This window comes from Zychaea mexicana (genome assembly GCF_025766255.1).
Source record: "Zychaea mexicana strain RSA 1403 chromosome Unknown BDB00scaffold_141, whole genome shotgun sequence".
NCBI classification, from domain to species: Eukaryota; Fungi; Mucoromycota; class Mucoromycetes; order Mucorales; family Lichtheimiaceae; genus Zychaea; species Zychaea mexicana.
The window spans coordinates 21,801-36,353 of NW_026516804.1; the positions used below are offsets into that span (position 1 = coordinate 21,801).

Genomic DNA, 14,553 nt, shown 5'->3' on the forward strand with positions numbered 1-14,553 from the left:
CTGGATTGATTTCCTGTCACTCGCTCTGCCATCGCTAGTGTTTGAGCAGTTGAATACTGTTGGATGTCAGCACATCGAGCAACTTAATAATCTGGTTATTGCGTGTGCCTTGGCTCTTTCTTGGGATATAACCGACGAGCAGCTTATTGACATGGATAAGTAAATTACACTCATTTGATTAACTACTTAACTTAACCAACATTTCTTTTTAGCCGCATCAATTCTTGGCATATGTTCATCTCTGGTCCCCATATGCCCAATAACATGTACACCATCTGCCACCACCTTCTGTGACATGCGCCAGATATCATTCGCATGCTCGGATCTCTCAGGTCGATTAGTGCACGTCCCATAGAAAGAGCCGTTGGTAAGTGATGTTTACATGTAGCTGTCTACTTCATTTTTAATAGAAACTTGCAGGTGAAGCCAAAAGACAAATACAATCAAGGAAGCTTCCAGGAGTTAATGCCCAAAATGCAAATGTCAAGACTGCCATTATCAGGCTCTTGGGCAGAGTCCCTGATTTTGAGCACTCGACAATTAGTGACGACATTAAGGCGAATGACGTGTTTTATGCTGGTTGCGATGAAAACGTGGTGAATGACTGCGATGATGAGGATGCACCAGAATTGAGAGGGCCTCGACTGAAAAGGGACGCCAGGTTGACAGATTATAGTCATCTGAGACTTAAGGCTCATCTTAAACAGTATTACAAGAGACTGCAAGCTGGCACAGAGTGGAATGAGGGAGATAGGATGATGATAGATGGCGAAGATGATGTAATGGGGCTCGACGAAGTTGGAAACGCTCTTGAAGAAAGCATAGTTGTCGCACCAAACCTTTTTGTAGACGGCACTGTCTACGAGAGTCTAGGTACTGGAAATGTGTGCAATAGGATGGCACACTTTATCTGGCTCGAACTTCCAATAGCCAAACACTACCGTTTCGCAAACAGGGAGCAAGAGACCATTTAGGGTGATTTCTTCGGCGACCTTCATCTTTCATTCGCGCACACATATCGAGGTTAGGAACTTACACTGAAAGGATACTAATCACTTTTGGAGTGTTATAGGGTAGGCAGTTTTTTAACAAAGATTATGGTGTTTCAGGAATAACCCGCATTCTTTGCTTGGTGGAACTGAAGCGCGACGTGAAGCTTTCTCAATGGGGTTACCCCATAGGCTCATCACGATCAAATACAAAATGGTATGTCATAGAAGCCCAAAACATTCGAAGTTTTGCAGGTACGATCAAATCATCCATTTCAGAAAACGGTCTATATTATGTATATCCTGGATTAGTCTCTTGTTATGTGAGCCTCGGAGACATTAGAGAACTCTGAAATCTACAACTGACTACACGTCTACTGTATCTATCCATTTGCCCACAAAAGCATAACAAAGGTTTGCTCGATTCCCATTATTCACATGTGTTACTCTCTTTATTATTACCTTTAACCACACCCCTTTTCTTTTTCAACTTGCACGCCTTCCCACCACAAAACGTATTATCTGACTCGTGTCTCTTATATAGTTTAAATTTTCATTATCAAAGACCTAGCTCGTCGAACAGTTCATCTGTGGTCTGGAGTTTTCATATTGTTTCCTCAGCAGAGATGCTATGTTTTTCGAAATCGTTAGTACCAGTCGAAGGTATTGTTTCTGGCACTGAGGAATCGTCGACAGGAGAGTTTGCTCCATACAAATATGGGAAGGAGGGTGAGTATACTTGAGTGGAGCCAGATCCATTGCTGCAGGTATTTGATGGCGGTTCTCTATATATACAGCTACAAAACTTATTTACTACAGTGGCAACGAATGACAGCGTGGGATCGCTATTTACTTACCTTTGGTCGCATATAAAACGCGAAAGATCCAAATTAGAATCATAATCACCTCTCTCATATTCTTTGTTTATGGCGTCCAAAACGTCATTGCAGTGTTCTGCCAAGTTTTGGCGCGGAACGCCACGCGTAGCCTCGAGCAATGCTTTTATTCTATTTGGATCCTGAAAGTTAAATAAAGAAGGGACTATGACAACGTTCTTCTTTGCACATACAATAAGCGCTTCCTGTTGTAATGTTGACGCAAAATCCTATTCACGTCCAAAACTTGTTCACGGCAAACGCAAGATCGGCTGTTTGTTTCCTTAGTAGTTGTGTGCAAAGAGAACATGGCAGCAGTCAAATGAATAATAAATGTATGCAGAGCATTTCAACACAACCACTGGTTATTAAACTTAAGCTCACATCAAGAGAGTACTGTTCAATCACAAGAATCCACAAGAATCACAAAAAAAAATTGGCGACCCAGAGCAGGCAGTGACAGACATCACAAATTTCTAAGAAATCCATAAGAACCACAAGAACGAGGCCAGCGGGGGGGTCCAAATTCACAAGAAATCCACAAAAATTACAAGAATTTTCCTACAGTGATGAGCATGCATATAGCAGAATTCAGGAGCGCTTGGAAAAAGGCCTGACCATTAATGACGGAAATACATTTCGTATTGATGTTTTGATAGCAATACAATGGTGCCACGAGGCATGGTAAAGTATTCCAGTGTCAACAATTGCAAACTGCTCCAGAAACACGAGGGTAGTAGACACAGTCATGACTAACAGTACTGACACTGGATTAGAAAATGCAGACGAAGTTGCACTTGGCCAGATCAATGATCATCTAAGCCTCATTTATGGTGCCGACAACCTTGTGAACTTCACTTTTGATGCAGATCCCACTGAGGAAACTGCAGCTGTTCATTCACTATTGTCCGATGAAGAAATTGTTAGTGCTGTTCTTAATGAAAAAGTCGCCTGTGGCGACCCTTGGCAAGGCGTTCTATACTTGATACTCCATTGTGTGTAATTGAACTCAGTATCACTGTCTTTATCATCAATGTCACGTGCCTCGCTTCGCTCAGCTGAATGAGCCCCCACGCTGCGCTCCAGATATCAGTGCGATGGTAGCATATGTGCTTCTCTCTCCTGCAGCACTTTTTGCATCGTTCCTTTCGTTTTTTTCACTACATCCCTATTGCAATAATGAGTACCAGAATCGCTCTTAATGAATTTTGTTTTGGTCTTGAAGTCCACTCTTCTTTAACTAGAATCCATCACAAGTACAACAATTTATAAAGCTATGAGGACTTTATCTCTTGTGGTAAAATTCAACCATATACTATAGTGTTGTCATGGCAACGAAAAGCGTGACAGAGAGACGGACGGCAGACAGACAGCCCAAGTTTGCCTTCGGCGCTTCTATGGCAGCTCGAATAGCACCTCATCAACCAAGGTCATGCAGCATCTGGTCAATATCCCTCCTATGAAACTCAGAGTGGCTGTTCTTCAAGCGAAATTTCTCAAGCGAAGTCATTGGTTACCTGATGATGCTTTATTATCCAAGCTCGTCCAGCGACTTTCGGTCGTCTCTACAAGCCGATACCGTCACCTGCAACACACCACATTGTGGCAACGTCTCCCTGCTACAGAGGCGCCATTTGACAAGAAAGCCTTATCACATGCTATTCACAACCTGTATACTACCGATTTTGAATCTACTCTTCTTGGCCCACGCGCTAAATTGCTCTCTGCTTGTCGTCCTACACTGGGTGTCGAACCAATCGTTTGGCTCCCGATGCAATACCACCATTGAAGTTGTCTCATACGTTGGCGTCTTGGCTGGATGCCGAATGGTCGTCCGGAGGCTATCTGCCACAATTGTTCAGATCGCCATCACCTATCTCAGGACCATGTCATCATCTGTCTGCAAGCACATGTGCGTTTACAGGTTCCTCTTGTAATCCTGAATCCTATCTCCTTCATACTCAAATCGTTACCAAGAACTCGCCCTCGCAGCACCACCACCAAACGTTATTGGCGCTCTTGTTGGCCCCGACTCACCAGCTTACTCCGAGACATCGATCGTTTATGCCACGAAGACAACCTATTCACTGAAGACACTGGTATTGCCACTACCCCATGCAATGACTTTTTGTTGTGGCTTGATCAAACCAATGCTGATTCACGCCTATCTCTTTCCCCTTCGCCCTCCCTCACACCCTAATTCCCTGTACTAGTTTTTCAAAACACAAATAAAAAAAAAAGAAAAAAGATTCCCTGTCCCTTGCCGCTTTGTAGCTGCAAGCTCCCGCCCCACTTTTTATCTCTCTTAACCTTTGTGCACTCTTGTAACCCTAGATACTCCCCTTTTTGTTTTCTCTCAAGTTCTTTATCATTTTGCTCTACATTTTCCCCCTCTGGCTCATGGGGTTTTTGTTCACCAGTCATGGCGACTGGGCTTTAGCAAGTATGCGATTGGCGAAGCGCTTATATAGCCGTTTAATAAAGATTTATAAAGTTTGAACCAGACAGCCCAAGTGATTTCAGAAGGCGATTTCATACTCCGTATAGAACGTTCAAAAATAGCTGATGATGATGTTGTTGACAACGGCAATGAAGATGCTAGCATGACTGTTTCATCTGAACCTGTTACATGAGTATATAGTTTGCAAGAATAAACAAGAATGCTAGAAAAAACAATTAGTATTTTAGATGCCCCAGAACAACAAAATATCTGGAATGAGCTCAGAAAAATCTAGGATGATCTCTGCAAAAAAGCCAGAACAAACAATTTACAATCACTAATTATTTTTAGTGATAAATCATTTATGTAATAAATATAGACCTTTATATAGAAAACTGGAAAGTATCATTGGTTCAATTCTCAGCATCGCCGCTCTTCAGGAGAATGGAAACCACTAGCGGGAAATTGCAGGTTCTGTGTTTTGGGCTGCGAAATGCAAAATATGAGGAAACTGCAATTATATTTAGTGATGAGCGGAATTCCTCCAAAAAAAGCTACAAAAACTGAGGATCTGTAAAAAGCAGAGGTGCAAAAAACAGGGGAGACTTCTGTTGAGCATCGCGCACAGCGTTATTGACCTCTTTATATACTTTTCCATCCTCTTATCACCCCTTTTAATCCGATCTCGCCCCCCTTCAAAATCGACAAAAGCAGTAAAACCAATTTAACGCTGACGCGTACCATCCCCCCCTATCACATTGAAATCAGCCGTGCCACCTGAGTCACCTTCCTGTTACAGCAGTAAACGTCGTGCACCTGACCTCGTTCTACGAGCATCTCATATTATTGTATAGTAAAAATTGAAGACAGGCGATACGGTCTGCCAATATACAGATGACGTGTGAGGGACATATAACATATAATACTGAACAATGGGGATGAGACAAATGAGAGGAAAGAGTCTATACCGTGAACGTATCAAGATAATTTCAATACAAGCTTTTACGACTTAAGGCAGGATACAAATGATAGAGAGTATATGTGACTATAATAACATCCATGATATCCGTCAATATCAGAGCATCCTTATAACGATCGGTGTGGCTTCTTTAACTATTACATTTTGCGCTCGTTCGTACACGAAACGGTTGTCTTAACGGAGACAAAAGAAGAGTAGCGGTGTAAGAGAGCATTGTTTATTTTAACATACGGGCATAGAATTTATAATGTTACTATCTGTGTGAGAGGTGCATGAATCTCAATGCTATTCGGCCCAGGGACACAAGTCACACTGTGTCGCGATGCTACAAAGAGGGCCTTGAATGCTAGCTACGGTCCCCCGTGCTAACATTCATTACAATTGCGTTTCCATTAGCAAGGAGATCATGAACATATGAAACGAGTGAATAGAACATGATGAGGAAGCTTATACAAAATTGAAAGGAAAGGTACATATAGTAACACTATATGATATTGAACATGAAATTTTCGGGATAGAAGTAAAAGTTGCACGATATATAATAGAGGGGTACATAAAATATAAGCTTGAAAAGGGTGCCAAGGTTCAGTATAATTGACAGTGCATAATTGGATAGCAAAAGAATAATAATGTATGGGGAGACAACGTAATATAAATAGTATGGTTCGACGTTCTTCAAAACCCATACCACAGTTCGACTTCGTTCTGCACGTTTGCTCGCTCTCGACGGGGTTCGGCTCTTGTACAGTTTTAATCGATTGGCGTGGAATATCCCTGGAAGATTTGGATTGATGTCGAAGGGTTTTTCGGTCTTGGTAGCTGGCTCGGCTCTTGCCATGTTCATTTGTATCAAGTTGTCGTCGGCGATATTGAAATAGACTGATACATCTTTGGTCTGCGGCAATGCCTTATCAGGGTACCAGGTCAGCTCATGTAGCTGTCGCATCACTTCATCGAGATCATTGGTCGTCGGTTGTTTAGGTAACTGCATCATTTGTCGGGCAACGCCTATAACATCGCCAGATTTTACGCCAATCGTTCTTGTCCCCTGTTGGCAATGAATAGGGTCGCCGTGTGATCTGGACCAATTTTTTGAGGGCCAGAGAACGATATTATGCTGACCATTGGGAGCTGTCTCCAGGACCAAGTGTTCGCCTGTAGCCGCTGTATCGCCATGCAAGTTTATCCTTATCGCCATAACTTCGCCTTTGTCGAGAACCAAGTCGCTGTTCAAGGTGACAATTCGGTCTTTGCAGCCGTTGTTTCCATTGTTCTCGAGTGCCATATATGCATATACCGCATCTGTCGAGCTTGCATCAGCTTCTTCCGTTACATTGCAACAAGGGCCTGGACCAAAACCCCAGTGAGTTGGTATGACCCATGCTTCTTGTTCAGCTGACTGTCCCGCTTCGTACTTGGGGAAAGTGATGTGATGCTGATACGGTGTGAAGCTAGCACGCGTGTGGTACAAGAAGTCATGTCCCAAGATCAATGGCGTGCTGGGATTGTCGACGATCACAAAGCGATGATGCACCACGAAGCCTTCTTCTAGAGTGATGTCAATGTCGATCGTGCCTACAGGCAACTCCAGACTTCCTCTGCCAAAACGAATAACCCGATCAGTGGGGCGAATTTAGCTGGTGACCCGTATTTGTTGTACTAAAGCCAGTGGTAGAATTGACACATTCGCACCATAGTCGATGAGTGCTTCTATTTGTTCGCTGCTGACGATGGCACAGATGGCTTGAAGTGCACGTACTTCTTTGTTCGATGTTGTGTCGTACTTTGGAGACATAGTTGTGTCGTTCACCAACGACGTTGTAGAGTCGGTCTTGCGTCGTGGCTGACTCTGAGGAGTCGCTCCCATAGAGCTAAGGGCTTCTTGTCGCAGTACTGGAGCGTAATATAACAACTGAGGCAAGGGTATCTGTATGTTGGTCTCCCACAATGTTTTTGCGATATCAAATTGACGGATATCTCTATGCTCGTTCATAATCAGAGGAAACTGTTGTGTGGCTTTGTGCTGTAGTGACGGTGGCGGTTTGCCTCTGGCCTTGGCCTCATCATCAGCACGCTTATAATCCGCTTTGGCGTGTCTGGCCTTTTCTAGGTTTGCTAACAATTTCTTGTATCTTTCGTCGTTGACGTGTTGTTGCGGTGTGGTTTTATCAGTGTTATGAGCGGGTTGCTGGTTTGTGGTATCCACTTCCATATGGCTTTCATGCTCCCTTTTGCGACTGCGAGTGTTGGCTGCGGGTGCATCGCCGTCGCCAGCTGCATACACCTTGTATTAGGTTAACAGGATTTGCTGTGGGCTGGGCCGTTGCACCTGTCTTTACAGACGGCCTATGCGAAAATCCGAGATCTGCTCCGGCGGATCATCCTCTCGAGTGGTCAAGACCGCTGCATCATCTCGTCGCCCGCTGTTTTGGCGCCTTAGACAATGCATGGCACTGTGATCTGAGTACGGACAAGTTAGGCAAGCAGTTCGGCATTGTCTGGCGATATGACCATTCTTATTGCAGTTATAGCAGCGTGAATGTCTGTATTGGTTAGCAGGAAGGCCTGTCACGTTGGTCTCTGGTCGCCTCAGGATCTCCTTCTGAGCCGGTGCTGTAATATAGTTTTTCATCAATGCCTCCATCTTGTCAATTGCATTTGCGAGGCTGTTATCGAATTGCTCCTGCAGATCAGCAGCGACCGCACGTTCTGATCGTTGTGATTTTGACGAGGGCTGCACTACTGCTTGGTTTACAGCAAGCTGAGTGTACGGTTGATGCTGCGAGGTTGTTCCCAACTGTTGTGTTGATGCGACATGTGAAAGATTGCCTATGCCGACGGTATAGCGTATCGCTTCCATGTGCCTCTCAGCTGAACGCACTGCTTCTTTCAACGCAGCTATGGTTTGTGGACGTGTTCCATGCAATAGCTCGCGATATTCCATTCGTAGGCCTTCAATGACGTCTGCAATTTTATCGCTTATTTCCAGCCTTGTGCCGCACCCTTTTTTGTATCGGCTCGCCATCGCAAGCTTGTTTATTGTGTATTGTAATCCTGATTCCTGCTGCAACTGCACACGCTGGCGGTACTCCCACCGGTACCTCTCCTGCCATCGTGCTGTTAGGAATTCGTTTTTGAACTGCATGACGAAGCAATCGTTGGTATCATCATCGAATGCGGTTGTTGCTTCTAGTTGAAGATCGTGCTCGAACCAATCTTTCGCGTGCACTTGCAGTGATAGCCCGGCCATCTCAATGCGTCTTTTATCGGTTTGCCAGTTATTTGCTACGGCAGCTTCCTTAAAGCTTTGGAGAAACTTAAGAGGGTCATCCCGATTTGGGTCTCCTGCAAACTTGGGGGCGTCCACGCGTGATGCCTCCACATGCACAATCATTTGCTTTGTTTGTTCAGCTGATGATGTATCCCCTTGGATGTCGGACATATTTGGGATGGTGATTGCAGACAGAGAGGTGGTATTGCAGTCGATTTTGGTTTTTTTGGTTTTTCGGTGCTGACGGTGTAGAGGCAGCGTGAGTAGTGCCTGTGCTCAGCTTCTCCACCAGTTTTATTGTATAGTAAAAATTTAAGACAGGCGATACGGTCTGCCAATATACAGATGACGTGTGAGGGACATATAACATATAATACTGAACAATGGGGATGAGACAAATGAGAGGAAAGAGTCTATACCGTGAACGTATCAAGATAATTTCAATACAAGCTTTTACAACTTAAGGCAGGATACAAATGATAGAGAGTATATGTGACTATAATAACATCCATGATATCCGTCAATATCAGAGCATCCTTATAACGATCGGTGTGGCTTCTTTAACTATTACATTTTGCGCTCGTTCGTACACGAAACGGTTGTCTTAACGGAGACAAAAGAAGAGTAGCGGTGTAAGAGAGCATTGTTTATTTTAACATACGGGCATAGAATTTATAATGTTACTATCTGTGTGAGAGGTGCATGAATCTCAATGCTATTCGGCCCAGGGACACAAGTCACACTGTGTCGCGATGCTACAATATTCCCGTTCTAGAAAAAGTAACTCTAGACCATGAGGATCACATGGAGCACGAAACAACATCAATTACTACTATACCAGCAACCTCGCGCTCTACTCGACGCGCCCAAGAGGACCATGAACATGAACGATCCAGACCCCCCACAAGCGACCGTCACCTAGGTAGGAGCACGCGCCACAGCACACCACCACCACCACCAGTGGACCACATACAGGCCATTTACAAAAAGCTTGAAGAACAAGTACAAGAAACCAGCGAACGGTTCCATGCTCAACATGCCCAACTTTTTAAGTTGCAAGCACAGAACGAGGAGGTACTGGTTGAAAGCCAGGTGGTACGTGCCGAAAACGGCAAGTTGCTCGCATAGCTGCAAGAAATTTTGAACAAAAACACAGCTGTCAAGAAAGAACTTGTAGACGCACAAGCATTGATTCGAACCCTGCAGGACGAGAAAGCTGCCACAGCAACTCACTCGCAACAATCAGCAACTACTAGTAGTGTTGCCGACAGCACCAATGACGACATGGACTTCTGAGACAAACACGAAGGCCTGGCTAAATCAGCCCATGCACCTAGGAGAGTGATTCAAACCCTTAGGCTTTCCAAGAATTCTTAAAAAAATTAAGTTTTTCTAGGTTCCACCATAACCTCAATATTTTTAGAACCAAGGTTATGGTAAGCAGAATGGTAATGAGCATCTCCTCCTCTAGCTGAGGAATACTTGGACGAAGGCTACTAGTGACATAATCTTTGATGATATACAGAAATTAGTACACGCTTGACAGATATATAAATAGTTAACAATTTTATTGTTAGAAAAAAAACTGTAACTATGATTATATCTTCCTAGCCAGGGCGCTCAACCACAGCCCCAGCCAGCCAGCAAAAAAAGCAACAATCTGTCCTGGGCCGCCGTTGCCCACAAAAACACCAAACAGCGCCGCTCTGTTCGCAACACCATCAAGACCCCAACAGCAGCTATGGTCACTTGGGCTGGCCGTGGTTTCCATCCCATAAATAATGAAGCTGTTCTGAGATATACATTTGTATATCTCAATAGCCCGTACTGCCAACCACAAAGCAAAGTGCGCAAATGACTCCGCATCCTCGGTATGACATAGGCCCGCATCTATGACGTGCACTTCCCTACCAAAGGAATCATGGGTCTTATGATCCACCGGTCTTTCAAACAAGAACTAACCAGATGTCTCCGTAAGGGCGGCATTAGCACTGTTGAGTTCGACCTGACTGTGCCTCCGTTATTAGGGACCTGAAACTAGAAACGCTTACTGCCACCGAGAAATCTAAGCAGGTGGCTGACATCCATCAGAGACGTATCCTCTGCACATGCTTGTAAATGCCGCACACACACCTTGGACATACTATTGTTACGGTGAATTTGGGGTATTCCAGGTAGTTGCGTAACGGTTTAAGTGTATGTTTTGTTGTGAGCACCAGTAATAATATCGTTTATTACAGACGGGTTGTGAAGTGATATGAGTGTAAAATAAAGTAGAAATGTGTATAGTTTATGTCCAAGGGTGGAAATGATAGTGAGCTGATGTCTTGATTAAGCTCAGTGAGTAGAAATGAGGATCAGGGATGTTATGTCTGTCATTAAAGTAGAAATGTGTATGGTTTATGTCCAAGGGTGGAAATGGTAGTGAGCTGATGTCTTGATTAAGCTCAGTGAGTAGAAATGAGGATTAGGGATGTTACGTCTGTCCAAAATGAATGAGAAATAAGGATCAGGAATGCTACGTCTGTCCAAGTAAATGAGAAATAAGAGCAGGAATGTTACGTCTGGTCTTAATAGAAGAGTTTATTTAGCTTCAGTTACGAGCAATAAACAATATGTAAGATAAAACAAGCTGTGTTTAGGTCTTAAGTGATTGAAAACAACACTTGAAAAGTTAAGTCAAAAGTAGGAGGTAAAATTTCAATGTCTTTATTCAAATAAAAATGATGGGGTATTTATATCTTTCTGGTTATTTAATAATGTCTAAGATAATTCATGCTGCGGTAGTTGTTGTTACTGCGGATGCTGCGGTAATGCTCTTATTCAACAAGCTGTTCATCGAATCTTTACAAGGTAAAGGGTTCGTTCTATTTGTAGTTGTTCCTTTTGATAATTTGGGGGTGCAAGAGAGTTGTAGAGTTGCTGCAGTTGCTGTGGTAGTTACATATTGTATTCTGATTGCCGCTTGGTGTGTGGTTCTTTTGTATCTTTGGTTTATTTGTTATGGGTGGTTCTCGGGGTAACACACCTCCTCGGGCCCGGAAAAAGATGGTCCCACATCGTTTAAATGCTGTATAATGGATCGTAAAGTCGCTCTGTATGTGTGTCGGCGCTCCATCTATTCGTATTTTTGTAGTAATTCTTTGTGATGTTCCTTGGATCGTAAAGTCACGCTGTGTATGTGTTGGTGCTCCATCCTTTTGATTTGCTGTGTTGATTGTGTTGATCATAAAGTCGCTCTGTATGTTTCGGTGCTCCATCTGTTCGATTGTATTGGTAATTTCTGTATGAATCGTAGAGTCGCTTTGCGTATGTGTTGGCGCTCCCTTGTATTGTTGTGGATTCGGTTACGGATCGTAGAGTCACTCTGTGTGTTGGCGCTTTGTCCTTTTATTTCATTTGTCTGTGTTGATTGGAAGCTACACTTTACGTATGTGTATGACTAGTTTTCCCTTTAAATGCTGTACCCAATTTGAATATTTATTTATGTGTGTATAAGATGTACTGTATATGTGTGTATGAGTGTGATACAATTGATAGATAGATATATGCAATGTAATAAGAATGTTTTGTGGGGGGGTTTTTTTTATTATATGATTTTTTTTCTTTTTTTTTCTACATTTTTGTGGTTTACAGCAGGGTTACTATTCTGGAGTCGTCTATTCATGCCTTCTTGGCGATTGCCAAACATGAGGCGGCAACAATCTTGACAGTATGTATTGGTGGGTATCCAAGTGAATGTGTTTTGCAGGATAATGTTTAGGATGATGGGTCTCACTTGATCCTCTGTAAAATAAGCTTGAGGCCGGACGCAGCATCTCGCTACAAGCCTGTTTGTGTGACCTACTAATTGCATTAGCTGTTCGTTGGCGTATTCCCTCATAGCCAATAGTGTAGTGGCTTCAGAGAACTTGCAGATAAGTTCGATGTGCGTATTCAAGTCCTCTTGGACGAGACTTGCTATCCTTCCGTAGGTATTTTCAACGTTTCCCTTCATAATTGGTGGTGTTGACGATCTTTCGTTGCCTTCGTGAACATCATCTAATTCCATTGGCTCGCAGCGCCATCCGCCTTCTTGAGTTATTGGGGTATATATTGGTTCAGGGCCCCATGGGGACCGGCCATGGTTATGATGATTTTAATGCAGTCTAGTAACCCTAGATGACTAATTAGCTAAAATATGTCAGGATAGCCAAACTAATTTTTATTGAAATAATTCATGCACGAATGTCTTGGCATGCATACATTTAAATTTTTGAAAAAAAATAAAAATTGAATTTTTTTTTTAATATAAAAATAATACCACAGAATATAAAGCAAAATATATTTGTTATATTTTTTTAGCACTCTAACAAAACTACCCCAACAAAAACACAACATGGACCAAATGAACCTCCTCACATTTATTGCCATTATGGCTGAATTTATTCCTATTTTAGGAATAACATTGACGCTCTTAATAGAAAGAGCAAAGCATCTTACTGAACATCATCAAGATGTTAGTGAAAAAACAATTGCTGACCAACTAAGGGTCGAACTCGAAAAGGACCTCAAAAAGGCTAACATAACAAAGGAAGTAAGGGACGAGAACCATACTGCAATAATGGGATGGATTAGGGCTTTTGCAAAATTCCTCAAATCCTCAAATCCTCAATTTTCCGATGCAATGTTAGAGGGTAACACCTCTGGTGCAGATTCCTCGCAGGGCGGCAAAGAATTCCGATTCCAAAACACTAAAGGGCTGTTCACATATATTTGTAAGGACTTCCATTTAACAAAAGAACAAATCATGGAATGGTTTATAAAACATGAACGTATTGGTTATCGAATTGAAAAGGCAATTGCATGTGACGAAATTGCACCAGAAACTGGTGAGAAACATGTTCATATATGGATACAAATGAATGAGCGGTTCGACACAAAAACAGCACGTAAATTCTTTACTATCGATGGTGTTACTCCAAATATTAAACCAGGTGGTAATCCACAAAAGTCCATTAGCTACTGTATGAAAGGAAAAGATTATATTTGCTATAATATGGATCCAAATTATGAAGTTAAGACCAGAAAAATGCACCAACAGTTACTTGGATATCAATTAATTACGAAGCAGCTTAATATGCAGAAGGCAACTGAAATATATCCAGAATTACTATGGAAATATGATACTGTAAAATCAAATTTAAATTCTTACTTTCATGATGCAGATATGGAAAAATAACCCTGGAAATAAATTACATATGTGGTCTATGTTTAGGATTGAAACAATGTTTGGTGGTAAAAATAAGATACCACAATACTGGATTGTAGGTCCATCAAATGTAGGTAAGACATATAACATTGATGTATTAGAACAAGGTGGCCATCGAGCATATCTAATGGATAAAGAAAATGATTGGTCAGATTATAAGGATGATGATTATGATTTTATGTATAATGAAGAAACAGGTTCTGATTTCAAATTAACATTTTTAAACCAAATGTTAGAAGGAACACAGTTAAAACTTAATGGCAAATTCACAAAGTCAATAACTAAAAAGAAAAATATGCCAATAATACTGAATAGTAACTATATGCCGCACATGTTATACAAAAACAAATCAGTATATGAGTTAGAGCCAACGCTCAATCGTTTATATATTATCTATGTTGATAAGAACCGTAAAGGTCATATAATATGGAATCTATACACAATGAAGGTGAAGGATTATGAAAATAAATTCATGTATTATGAAAACATGGATATGTATGAGGACTTATACAAAGGTGAATTCGAAAACTAATACCAAGATCAGCATACATTTATCCGTTATGCACATAATAGTGGTTAGGATGATATTAAAAAATATACACCGATGGATAAAACAGTAGAGGAACTACAAGAATTAGCTGACACAGAAGAATATATGAAGGAACAAGAAGAAAAACATAATAGTAATAATACACAGAACAATAAACAACATAATCCGCCTCAACAAAATAATAGAGGATGGTCAACT

General features: G+C 42.0%; 3 protein-coding genes across 3 annotated transcripts; all 3 read left to right on the top strand.

Moving 5' to 3' along the window:
• Positions 1–3,245: 3,245 nt before the first annotated feature.
• On the top strand, positions 3,246–3,653 carry BDB00DRAFT_774539 (uncharacterized protein; the record flags this gene model as incomplete). The annotated part of the gene is made up of 1 exon (XM_053120168.1): positions 3,246–3,653. A coding segment is annotated over one exon (408 nt), but the record flags the coding sequence as incomplete, so codon positions are not given.
• Positions 3,654–3,665: 12 nt separating this feature from the next.
• BDB00DRAFT_747357 (uncharacterized protein) lies at positions 3,666–3,938 on the top strand (the record flags this gene model as incomplete). The annotated part of the gene is made up of 1 exon (XM_053118561.1): positions 3,666–3,938. A coding segment is annotated over one exon (273 nt), but the record flags the coding sequence as incomplete, so codon positions are not given.
• A 5,318-nt stretch (positions 3,939–9,256) lies between these two features.
• BDB00DRAFT_878595 (uncharacterized protein) lies at positions 9,257–9,850 on the top strand (the record flags this gene model as incomplete). The annotated part of the gene is made up of 2 exons (XM_053127752.1): positions 9,257–9,649; positions 9,761–9,850. The coding sequence occupies 2 exons, from the start codon at positions 9,257–9,259 to the stop codon at positions 9,848–9,850; spliced, it is 483 nt and encodes a 160-aa protein (XP_052973645.1).
• Positions 9,851–14,553: the final 4,703 nt, after the last annotated feature.